General features: G+C 54.8%; 5 protein-coding genes across 5 annotated transcripts; all 5 read left to right on the top strand.

The window, feature by feature from the left end:
- Positions 1-406: 406 nt before the first annotated feature.
- LINJ_09_1640 (conserved hypothetical protein) lies at positions 407-952 on the top strand (the record flags this gene model as incomplete). Its single annotated transcript, XM_001463582.1, has 1 exon — positions 407-952. The coding sequence occupies one exon, from the start codon at positions 407-409 to the stop codon at positions 950-952; it is 546 nt and encodes a 181-aa protein (XP_001463619.1).
- A 640-nt stretch (positions 953-1,592) lies between these two features.
- On the top strand, positions 1,593-3,416 carry LINJ_09_1630 (conserved hypothetical protein; the record flags this gene model as incomplete). The annotated part of the gene is made up of 1 exon (XM_001463581.1): positions 1,593-3,416. One exon carries the CDS (start codon positions 1,593-1,595, stop codon positions 3,414-3,416), a length of 1,824 nt encoding a protein of 607 aa, XP_001463618.1.
- Positions 3,417-3,901: 485 nt separating this feature from the next.
- LINJ_09_1620 (conserved hypothetical protein) lies at positions 3,902-4,387 on the top strand (the record flags this gene model as incomplete). The annotated part of the gene is made up of 1 exon (XM_001463580.1): positions 3,902-4,387. The coding sequence occupies one exon, from the start codon at positions 3,902-3,904 to the stop codon at positions 4,385-4,387; it is 486 nt and encodes a 161-aa protein (XP_001463617.1).
- Positions 4,388-4,884: 497 nt separating this feature from the next.
- LINJ_09_1610 (conserved hypothetical protein) lies at positions 4,885-5,901 on the top strand (the record flags this gene model as incomplete). The annotated part of the gene is made up of 1 exon (XM_001463579.1): positions 4,885-5,901. The coding sequence occupies one exon, from the start codon at positions 4,885-4,887 to the stop codon at positions 5,899-5,901; it is 1,017 nt and encodes a 338-aa protein (XP_001463616.1).
- Positions 5,902-6,819: 918 nt separating this feature from the next.
- LINJ_09_1600 (conserved hypothetical protein) lies at positions 6,820-11,454 on the top strand (the record flags this gene model as incomplete). Its single annotated transcript, XM_001463578.1, has 1 exon — positions 6,820-11,454. One exon carries the CDS (start codon positions 6,820-6,822, stop codon positions 11,452-11,454), a length of 4,635 nt encoding a protein of 1,544 aa, XP_001463615.1.
- Between the last annotated feature and the right edge of the window lie 456 nt (positions 11,455-11,910).

Genomic DNA, 11,910 nt, shown 5'->3' with positions numbered 1-11,910 from the left:
TCGTTGCGTTTTAGCGTTTGACTTGCACCTGGTAGGGCTGCATTGTGCTGGAAGGCTAGGCAGGTATTTATTTCGTGGTGCAGGGGAGCTGTGTTTGAAGTGGGCCCCTTTTGGTGACCCTTTGCTTGGAAAACGTGGTGTATAAGAAAGGTCCTGCTGCCTTTCTTCTTCATGTTTGGGTGGATTCTCTCTCCATGTGGATAGTGCGCGGTGGTCGATGGTAGCTCCTCCGGGCGTGAATATAATTATGATTGATGCTCTTGATTTGAAAAGGCAAGAATAACGATGGCCTAGCTCTCAATAAAGTGTCCCTTTCATTTTTATCCTCCTCTGCTTTGATCTTTTTACTTCAATTTTCGCAGCAGCAAGTCAAGGGCCAAGCGACTTTGCACCAGCCTCGGAAAAGATGGGAGGCAGCAGCAGCAAAGTGGAAACGATGCCGGCCGCTTCGGTGCCTCACTATGAGGACAGTCCTCCAGAGTCGACCAACATCGGCGATTTGGTTGTTTCTGGTCGGTACAAAGTGGCGTCTCCGGAGACGGTAGAGCTGATGAAGCAGATTCAGGCGCCTCGTGATCCGAGCAAAATGTACCCCGACTCCGACGTCAAGGATCTGAAGCAGTACATCATTGAGCAGGAAGGCCTGGAAATCGGCCAAGCTCGCCGGCGAGCGCTGGCACAGCAGTGGCGCTTTTTTTTGTCGTGCGAGCCGATGCAGCGCGGCTTAGACGCAGGAATTATACTTGGTAGCGTATCAGCGTTTATCGCGTTCCGGAAGCCACGAAACCGCATTCCCGCGAAAATATCGCTGATATTTGTCGGCGGCTTCTGTGTCGGAATGGTGTCTGTTCCACTTATGGTGGTTGCGACGGACGCGTACAATTCGCAGCGTATAAAAAAGTTGGAGCAGGAGCTCTTTGAAAAGCAGAGGTCGGAATTCTATAAGCGGTAGATATTGCTGAATATGCAGCTGCCGCGCCTACTGTGGTGTTTTTTTTTCGCGTGTCTGTGTAACTTATCGGAGTCGTTGAAATGGGAGTGGTACGCACTCTGCAATGTGATCGGAAGAGTATGTTCTTTTTCTGAAACATACCGAATGATAGCACATTTATAGAGTTGAGCTAGAAAAGAATACTGCTGTAAGTGAATGAATTAAAAGAATTTCGTTACAAGAAAAAACGCGCTAGCTGGAATTATGCAGCGCACGCTGTGGTCAGCCAATGAACAGGTGCAACTTTATTGAATCACCTATTTCTTTTATAGGGCTTCAAATGCTTCTTTCCTTCCAAGTATATGTTTATCTGTTTCTCTTCATTTCTCTTGTCTTCTGAGGGCTTTTGTTTTTTTCCGTTTTGAATTTTTTTCTCATGATAAGTGCAGTGAGTATATCAGTTCCGTTTTGAGCTGCTGCATAGAAGTTGACAATGAGTGGCACTCCAGCCGTTGGCGCGCGCGAGAACCTCGGGTCGCGTGTTGATGTGGGGCGCTCTCCCTCGGAGACTTCAGGAAGGGATGGACAGGTTGCGCATCTACTGGCGCAGATTGCGTTTCTTCATCGAGAGGTGGAGCGCCTAGAGCAGCTGCTTTCTACCATGCGAGCAAAGTCGTATGCTGATGTACGTGAGCTGACCAGCCAATATGAGCAAACTATCAAGGAAAAGAACGCGGAGCTAGAAAATCTCCGACACCCCAGTGGCTCGCGTAGTGAGGTTGGCGACGCAAGCAAAAGGTGTAAGGTTCTCGAAAAGCAATTGGCCGCCGCCAACAGCGAAAAGAGCGTTGCTTGTATGGAAAGGGCGGACTTGCAGGCGAAATTGCGAAAAATGCAGGCGCTGCTGAAATGCAGAAAAGAGGAAGTCGTCAAAGTCAAGGGCAGCTTGGAGGAGAGCAATGTGGAGCGATCGTCCACGATTGCGGCACTGAAGATGACTGTTGAGACTTTGTCGCAGGAATGCGATCGCTTGAGCTCAGAGTTGGCGGAGCAGGCAAAGCTGCAGCGTGTCGAGAGGACAAACACGGGCACAGTTTGTGAGCTTCACCGCTCGGAATCCGAGAGTCAAACCAGCCCTATCGAACGGATGTCCCAATCGTGTCAGGTGTGCACGCTACAGGACGCTTTGCCAACTGCGGGAGAGGATGCCGAGGCACCGCATAGCCTAGCGATTCTTTTTGAGGAGAAAACGCGAGAGTGCGATCAGCTTCGTGGTGCTTTGGAGGATCTAAGTGCGATGCAGCGGGACGCCTTGGCGATGCTGGAGGTGACAAAGAACCAGCTAAGCACCGAGGCGGAGCGGAGGCGAATCGCGGTAGACGATGTCGAGAATTTGTCCGTGCAGCTTCGTGCGTTGCAGCAGCGATGCAGCGATCAAACCGCAGCGGAACGCGCGATGGCGGACAAAATCAGACTCCTGGGAGAGGAGCGGCAAAAGATGCTGGTGGAGAAATCTCAAATTGAGCGGGACAGAGATCACTGGGAGGAGCAGCTGCGCCAGTACGAAGCGGATGTAGCGCAGCTCTCGGCTACGAAAAACCACTCGAACCGTCAATTAAGCACACTTGCAAACGAAAACGAGAATTTGCGTGCTGAAATTCAGCAATTGTGCGAGCGTGAGGCACACGCAGTATACGCTGCGAAGGCAAAAGACATGGAGGTACAGGAAATTCTAAGTGCATATCAAAAGGCTGCGCAAGAGAATGAGTCGCTTTTGGAAAGTCAGCGCTTCCTTGAGCGGGAGCTGGATAATGTGCGCGCCGGACTTGCCTCAAAGGAGGAGACTGTGGCATATTTACAGGAGCAGTTGAGATCGATGCATTTACGAGAGCAACAGCTGACATTGGATATCCAATCACTCGAATACGAGAATGAGAATCACCATCAACGACTAGCTAGAGGGGATCACCAGGCAGCTGAACTCGAAGCAAAGTGCTCGGAGCTCGTTCAGCTTCTGCAGACGAAAGAGCGCTGTATTGAAGAGCTACATCAGAGCTTGAGTGAGTTGAGCAAGCAGGTGATTGTGAAAGACAATGAGTCTTTGTTGCTGCGCCAGCGGTGCGACACACTTCTTGCGGACATGGCCTTACTCCAAGCTTCGTTTTCGAAAGAGAAGACGAGAGTGCAGGATCTGGAAGCGTCCAACGCGCGCCTTGTCGCGCGTGAAGTTCTATCGCTTAACGATGCGGCTGATAGAAGAGAGCAGGCCCAAGCGCTAGAAGATGAGCGGGCAACACTGAAGGCGGTCATTGATGAGAATGAGAGAATTGCGGTCTCGTGTGAGCAGCTCGTTGAAAGCAACAAAGTTCTGGAATCCAGAGTGGCGGAGTTGGAAAAGTCGCTGCAAGAATCGATAGAAGCAAAAGAAAGGCTGCATAGAATTGTACTGGAACAAAACAAGGCGCTTTCTCGCCTCTCTGAGTGAAGCGAGTGAGGGTACGGTGGCAGGTGCTGTTGCTTTTTTTTTTTGCGTGGGTCAGAGATGATGAACGACGATGTGCACGTTAGCCTAGTTCTGAAAGCACCTTTTCTATTTTTTTTTTGCATACAATAGATGCTGCATATTTCTCCGTTTCTGTGAACGATGAGGGAAACACGCACAAATAAAAGTAGATGCCTTGTATGGGAAGTGATTCTTGGTTTCGCCGCATTTCTAAACGGCTTACCACTCGCGCATGTGCAAATTGGTAGTGCAATTTGGCCAACTTCTATGTGATGCTCGTTTGTGGTGCATCGGCACTTCTACCTCATTTCTCTTTTTTTACTCTACACACCCTCTTTTTCTCTGTGCAATTCAAGTTTTCCGCTTTGAAGTTGAGGCACCCTCTCGCTACTCTGGTTGTACTAGTGGAGCGGGCTTCAGAGCAATTGTCAAGTCGTGAGGCCTCGTTTTTCATATACTTAGCGAAAATGAACGCCATGTACTCTGCTGATCAGATTAACGTCCCTCCGGAGCTGGGGACGATCATGAAGCAGTACACAAAGGCTGTGATGCGCGACAAACCGACTGATCTGTACAAATATAGTGCTAACTTTTTCGCCATCTTGAGCGGCTACGCGGCACCTTTCGACTCGGAAGGGCAGCTGATGGAGAATGGAACGCAAGAGGCATCGTCGCGTTCGGCGGACCCGATTTCCTTCGGATCGGAAAAGGACGAAAAAGCGGGGTCACAGGACCCAATCGACATTCTCCTTCGCAGATACGACCGCACTGGAACAGGCTATATGGACCCGGCAGAGCTTCCGCGCCTTCTAGCGGAGCTCAGGACAAATTTGTCTGTTGACGAAAAGGATGTGATCTCCGCAGAGGATATTCTAGCAGTTCTTCCGAGTGCACAGAATCAGATCGACCTGCTGGAGCTCCGCAGCCTGCTGCTGGAGGGTATGGGTGATTAGCGCTTCTGCGTTGAAGGTTTTCTTCGTGGTGGTGTTTATTTTTTGTTGTTGGTATGTGTTTATGTGAGGGATGTATAGCACGGCTGGCTTCGCCGTGGTTGGGTGGCAGTGTTGCCGTTTGCACGAGGCGTATTCGCTTCTTTTAGCCATGTACTGTAGCGTCGGTTGAAGCAACGAAATGCGCATTAAAAATTGGTGTCGTGTAGCACACCAGCCTAGTTGCTGCACGTCTGTTCGCACGGACAAAGTTCTGGGAGGCAAAAAAAAGAGACCTCTCTCGCACAGCTGTCTCCCCAATACAAAGCAATCACCTCTGGTTTTCCGTTCGCCGCACGGCAAGCGTCTTCACGCGTTTACCGTAGTGACATGATCATGGTTTATCAACTCTCTTTGCTTTTCTTTTTCCGTCTGGTTTCTTTCTGGTTCGCGTGTGTCCTTTATGGCGTGCGCGTACACGCATATGTGGTGGCCAGCTTTAATAGAGGTGACGGACGAGTATGCCTCCGAAGCAGGGCAAAAAGGACGCAAAGGCCTCTGCGCCGGTGATCACCGTAGCGCAGGAGCTCCATGTCGACACGGATCTGCGTCGTCTGCATGAAGCGTGCGGCGTTCTAGGGGAGCCGTTTGCCCCTTTTGCGAGGCGGTTGAAGGCGGAGCTGACGCGTGTGAAGGATGGGGATCAGGAAGGAGTACCCCAGGTTCCCTTGTTTGTGCATGGCGAGGTTGCGCCCGGCGATTTGAAGACGCTTTGCAGCGTTGCACTGCGACCTTATCCCTTTCTCCGTGTGATTCAATTGCATCACGCAGAACTCGGGGACGATGGCATTCTCATTCTGTGCGAATTTCTCAGTCAATACCAGCCGCTTCCTGATCGTAACCCATTTGGCATCCAGCGCCTCGAGCTGCCAGGCTGCGCGATCGGGCCACGGGGCTGCCGGTATCTTGGCAGTTACCTAAGGAGCAACGCAACGGTGACAACGCTAGTCCTCGACTTCAACCCGTTGGAGGATGCCGGGGTGCGGGAGCTCTGCACAGCTCTGCAGTGGAACAGCTCCTTGACGTCGCTCTCTCTCCAGTACTGCGGCGTCAGCTCGGATGGAGCGGGCTATATTGCATCGCGAATCGTGAAGGAGTCCAACGTGTCTGTGCTGTCGCTCCGTGGAAATGCGATCGGTGACAAGGGGGTGGAGGAGGTTGCCAAGGCAATCTGCGTAAGCTCGAAGCTGGAGGACGTCGACCTGGCTGACACGGCGTTTACAGGCGACGTGAACGCCGTGCTAGCACTGTGCGAAGCCATGGAGTGCGGCACAGCTCTACGCGTGGTGGACTTGAATATGTGCACCATCACACCCAGTGCCACCGAGTGCCTACTCAAGTCGCTGCAGGCAAGCAGGCATGTAACTACGCTTCGGGTTAGCGAGCGCACCGACCCTGTCGTTTACAAGCAAATCGTTGTGATTAGCGCCACTAGGTCCCAAGCAGGGAAGAAGAAGAAGGGTAAGAAAAAGATGTAAATCTGCTTTGCTTGTTTCTCCATGTAAACGACAGATGGGCTGCCGTTAGCGTCTGTTTCTTCTCCTTCTGCCACTAGGTGATGAGCTCAAGCTAGTTTGGCCCTCTATATCATCATGCAAGTAACGCACGGGGGAAAGGGCAGCAGAATAGCAGAGATAGATTTTGTGTGCCGAAGCTGAACGCGGCAGCCGCACCGTCGGTGCTGAACCATAAATAGTGGGTTCTCCCTCTGCTCTCCATCATGTTTGCTGCTGCGGACTTCATGCTAGGAAAGTCCTGTGTGTCGATCCAACTCCTTGCGTTACTCTCGTTTTCCGCTCCTTGGCCTTTTGCCATCTTCTTCCTTGGCTTGTGCTTTGTGGAAACACACACACACACACACACGCTTGAACACAATGCTCTTCGAAGCCGTTAGGAGCGTTCTTCCGCATATATTCCTGGGTGGCGCAAAACACGAGAAGCGACCTCTTGCTTCGTGCGGCGCATGTGTGCGTCCTGGCTTCGAGCCGTGCTCTCTCCGTCATCTTGGTGCTTTCAGCTTCTTCACGCTGACAAGCAACCTTATCTTCCTCCCTTTGGGCTCTGTCATCCCTCTTTGGTCACGAAACTGCGACAGGCAGGCTATGGTTCTTTTTTTTTGTGTTGAAAAGCCGGCTCGCAAGGACGGAGGCAAGGGAGACCGGAGGGCGGAGGCAAAGGATGAGGAGCCTTACACGTGGTCGACCTTTGAGAATCGCATCGCCGTTATCTACGAGGCTCGAAAGGGAGCGCAGCCTTCCGCAGAGGAAATCGAGTCGCAGCTTCGAGTGGCCCAGTACCCTCTAACGCCCCGCTTCTTTGCTACCCCCTTGGATGGCATTGTGGACGGAGGCGATGAGCAAGAGGCGACGGCACTGCAGTGGGTGTTTGAGGACATCATGCAGTGTGTTCAGCGAAGAGAGAACATCACTCTTGTCCACCGAGGCGTCCACGTCGAGGCGCATCTCGAGCCCATCCTGGTCGCCTTTCTTCAGGCAGTCCGATCGTCAGCGGAGTACGGAATGCAAGTTGCCGCGGATGAAATCGCGAAGGAGAAGCAAATGCAGCGACTTCTGCAGATGAACGTGAACGCCGTCGAGGTGGATGCGACGGAGGCACGCGGCATAAAGGTGCACGAGCGCGACATCGCGAGGCAGGGCGGAGGCAGCGTGCAGCTGTCAAAGGAGCTGCGTAAGAAGATCGCCAAGCTGCGACAGGAATACCACTACGTGCACCCCGCTGACAGGCAGGCAGCTGCAGTGAACCGCTACGGGCTCATCACAGCCGCTCACAATGACCTCCTGAAGCCGCCTCACATCGACTCGTCTTTACTGATGCCGCAGGCGTTCGCGGCGTCTCCCCCGGCGAACCGCGCTACCCGGGCATCTATGGCTGCCTCACTAATGGCGGCCAAGAACGCACGTAGCCACACTGCCATCTTCAATCAGTTGCAGCGCCGCAATACTGCAGGGCTGCTGTCAGAGCTGCGGGAGCAGGAGTCGGGCGGCGACTGTGAGCCCATTCGCGGAAATGGCTGGGGCGACAAGATCACTCTCTACACCTTCGACGGCGTGTCGTCCGTGATGGCGCTGCCCGGAATTCCCAACTTCGACGAGGTGGTTCGCGAGTTGGCGCTCGATTTTTGGCTTCGCACGGACTTGAAGCCAGTAGACGGCAAACGAGTGCTGATACAGATCATGGAAGGCCAGCGCGAGGACGTCGGCCAGTTGTTTCAGTTGAGCCTCAACTGGTACGAGGACATGCCAGACTCGGTCCGAGTCATCATTCGCGACTCCGCCAACCGAGTACTGGAGGCGGTGGCATCTGTGGCGAAAGCAGGCCTTACCGACGGCACGAATTTCCACCACTTGATGTTGCGCGTTCACAGTTTAGAGGAGGGACAGTTGTCGTGCGAGGTGGACGGGCGGTTCATTGACATTCAGCTCATTCAGCAAGAGCACCCCATCGCCTTCAACCCATGGTCGCATCGCCTCTTTGTGGGCGGCTACCTTGACGAGGTGAACGCGCCAGCCTTGGTGTTTCGTGGTGCCATTGCGGAGCTGCGGTTCTGGTCAGGCGTCTTTCCTTCGCACCCCATTGTCCGGTGGCCGCTCTTTGCCGTCGAGAACGGGACGCTGCAGGAAGTGACGCGCACGATTCCTGCTGACCATCACGAGACACTGTTGAACCTGCGCGCTGTGGAGGAGCCGTCACCGCGCAGCGCTCCGTCGTTTGACGGCAACCTAGTCATGAACGTCGGAACGCTGCCGCTTTTCGGCCCTCTCATGCACAACTGGCGAATCGAGTTGTGCTTCCGCACGGATGTCTCGTCGCGGATGATGACGCTCTTGGGTGTGACGGATAGCAACTTCCAAATGCAAGAGTTCGGTATCGTGCTGAACTCGGAACCAGTCATCACAAAGGAGCGGCTACGCTACCACGAGCTTCACACGACCTTCTATGTTGTGGACGCGTTCGGTGCCTGCTGCTCTGCGCTACTCCGCGGCACCGAGCGGCAGAACTTGATGGATGGCGAGTGGCACAAGCTCGTGTGGCGGTGCATTGACAGTGAAGCAAACAAGTTCAGTGTCAAGGTGGATGATGTGCTGCAGGATCTGCTCTTCGTGTCGAGGGAGGGCCCGACGCGGTTCGTGAGCTACGACAACTGGATCGCGGTCGGCGGACACAACGTACGTAACTGGAAGATTCAACGCCCTTTCACAGGCCAGATCGACCATTTCTACCTCTCCTTGCGTGGATACCCGTACGTTACGCTGGAGATGAACGAGGGTCCCGGCGCTTACGTGCTGCAGGACCGCTCTCATCACCACAACCACGGGCTGCTCATCAGCTCCGCGACGAACGTCGTGCGCCGCAACGACGTGGTTTGGATTCCCGGCCCCGCCGACAAGTCCCAAGACCTCGATCACGGCGCCTTGCCTGACATGCGGATCTTTAAGAGCAACGACGTTTCCGTTGCGGCGGTGGTGTTCACGTGCACGTTCGACGAGGAGAACATTGCGCGCGAGACGCTGTATGACGTGCTGTCCGGGAAGTTCCGTGAGCTCGAGCGCACACCGCACATTCTCCCTGAACACACAGAGACGCAGTGGAGGTCGTGGTACGGACTTTCTGCGGAGTGCTACCACGCATTCGACAGTGTGACGCGGCTGGAGGAATCCATCAACACAGTACTGAGGGCAACTGCGCCGCGGGGGCACTTGCTGATCACCGTGCGCATCGGTGACTGCCTTGCTTCCGTACTTCACATCCGCGAGCCTGAGCGGCCGGCTGACGCGGTGTACGACTGCAACATGCTGAGGTGGCACTACCCGTACATGGTCGAGGGAATGCGGGGCCGGCGCGAGCTCATGCTGAATCGCATGATCGAAGGTGCGGAGTCGGTGCTCCTCAGCGACACGTTGAAGCCGTACGTTACTGCCAAGTTGGGGCCGCTGAATTCCGGGCCCAGGTCCGTACTCACCGACGACATCATTCGCAGCCTGCAGAACAGCGGACGACCGTGGTTCTTGCCTGCGGTGCTTCACGCGCATCTGCTGAATGCTGAATTCGGCTCGACGCTGCATCTGATTCAGCGCGTACGCCCGCATATGTCGGCGAACGAAGCGGCAGCTGTCTCTCTCTTCAACAAGAAGCTGTTTGACGGCGTGCGCGAGAACGCTGCTCTGTTGATTCAGCGAAACTGGCGTGGCTGCCTAGGGAAGCGCGAGGCCGCGCGGCGAAGCGAGCAGCGCAGCTTGAACGACCGAAAGGTGGAGGAAATCCGCACGCTTCGTATGAATGCGGCCGTCAAGACGAAGGGGTCGCTATGCGCACTGCTCATAACGTTGCATCATCCGCGGTGTCCCGGCGTGCCGGCCATCGACGGCGACACAAGACCGCTCGAGGAGGCGCTCCGACAGCAAGGCTACGAGGTGACGACGCTGGAGGACCCCGACATGGCAACGATGCTACGTGCCGTCTCGCAGACAGATACGACGAAGTCCAACTTCATCTACGTTAGCGGCTACGGTGGTGCACTGGGCCTTCGTCAGCCACCGGTCTTTGGGTTAGAGTCGTTGGCAGTGTACATCGAGGAGCAGGCGCAGCGGGCAACCTTGGAAAGCGGCGAAAGCGGCGCGTTCCGTCAGCTAATGGCGCAAATGGAGGAGGAGAAGGCCAGGGTGCCAGCCAAGAAGCCGAAGAAAAAAGCGAAGAAGGCTTCTGCGACTGCTCGGCCGAAGAAGAAGACGGCGGAGGAGGTCGAGCTTGAGCAGCGTGAATTTGAAAGTGCACTACGCTCTCACTGCCAGCAAATGGAGCAGGAGGAGTCGTGTGCGCGGGACAACCTTGTTGGCGAGTGGGAAACGATGAACCAGCTGCTGTCGCGTGAGCTGCGATGTGCAGTCGCCGTCACACGGGAGTACGAGGAGCGCTACAAAGCGAAGGGGCCTGAAGGCGGCGCACAGAGCTACGTCTACCCGTGCGAGTCGCACATGATTGAGCCCTTCGCCACGACCGTGGTGGATGTGGAGGATGTCATCGGGGCTGCGCTGCACCGACAGGCCCCACCACTAGGCCTGCAATGCGTCGTCGCGGTCGACCTCCAGCCGGTGACGCCGTACTCGTGTGGCATGGCGTGCCTCGCCAGCAGTACCGGAAACACGTTCCGGGTGCCTTACCGGCCGCAGCAACGAGAGCTCCTGTCACTGATCCTCGTAAAAGCTTTTAATGGACAGCTGCCGAAGGTATCGGCCACTTTCAAGTATGCTATTCTCTCCGGTGGCATTGAAACAGCTGCGAATGAGCGGGACTGGAAGTCGTTTGCGTCGTATGTGGTTGGGAAGCTGCAACGCTACTGCTCTCCCGAGTGCTGCCGGCCGCTGCGTGACGAGTTAGATCGGCATGTTCCCTTTGTCGCGGAGTTGGTGCCTGTGCGCGATATTGTCATGGACGCCGAGGCGAGGGATCGTCGGCGTCGCGAACGGGAAACACAGAAGGTGAAGGCGCAAGTGACATTTGGCGTTGGCAGCGCGAAGGTGCAGAGCGATATGTTTTCCCTCTTCCGAGACTTCCTGGAGGGTGTTACAGTTAGCGATCTTGTCTTTGCCAACACAATTTGCATTCTCTTAACCCATCACAACAAAGGAATTGATGGGATTCAAGTTGAGGATGTTACGGATGCGCTGGAGAAGTGCCGCCCTTCCGCGTGCACTTTGGCATTTGAGGTCCGAGTGACTGCCGGTGGTGTGGAGGTGCAGTTCAAGGCGTCCGACGCAGGGGACAGGCTTCTCCTTAGTCAGTGGCTCAACGCGCTCTCCTTGCGCAGTCTGACGTGGCAGTTCCGCCAGCGACCGCTCTTTGGAACCTCACGGCTGGAAGTTGACTACATCGAGCACCTGTACGATGCCAAGATTGCATGTAGTGCGCGCCGCTACCGGCAGCTGTGCAAGCAGTTCGACGCGTTTCCTGTGCCGAAACCGTACGTTCGCTTCGTGCGAACCCGCGTGTCGAAGTCGCCAAAGCAGAACTGAGGCCCGCAGGGAAGGTTCGTGGGATGCTGATGCATTGCTCAGTCGTTCCTCTCTGCTTTGAGTTTCTTTTTTTTTGCTGAGGCTGCCGTGCACTTCACGATTCTCCGCCCAACGAGGAGCGTGTCAGCGTTATGTAAAGTGTGGTACAGTCGCTTTGCTTTGGCGTGTTTCTCTTTCCTTGGCGCAGGCACGCGCGTATGCGTCTACGCATGTGTGTACGTGTGTATCGGCTGTCGTTTCTCTACCGAGACCAGTAGAGAAGTAGCCCTGCGATTGAGTGAGGATAGCCTTTTGCAAGTATCAGGCGCTTCTCCTTGTCTTACTGGTGCGGTGCTGCGGTTTCTTACTTTGTTTTCGCTTCAGCCATGTACAGAACTCCCTCACCACAGAGAGGTGTTTCATGATGATTCTCCACGATGTTTCATTCTTGAAAGAACGAAAAGAAGGAGAGGCAGA

Source organism: Leishmania infantum, chromosome 9, assembly GCF_000002875.2.
Source record: "Leishmania infantum JPCM5 genome chromosome 9".
Lineage (NCBI taxonomy): Eukaryota > Euglenozoa > Kinetoplastea > Trypanosomatida > Trypanosomatidae > Leishmania > Leishmania infantum.
The sequence above is the reverse complement of the archived record's forward strand: the minus strand, read 5'-3'. Positions and strand labels throughout refer to the sequence as shown.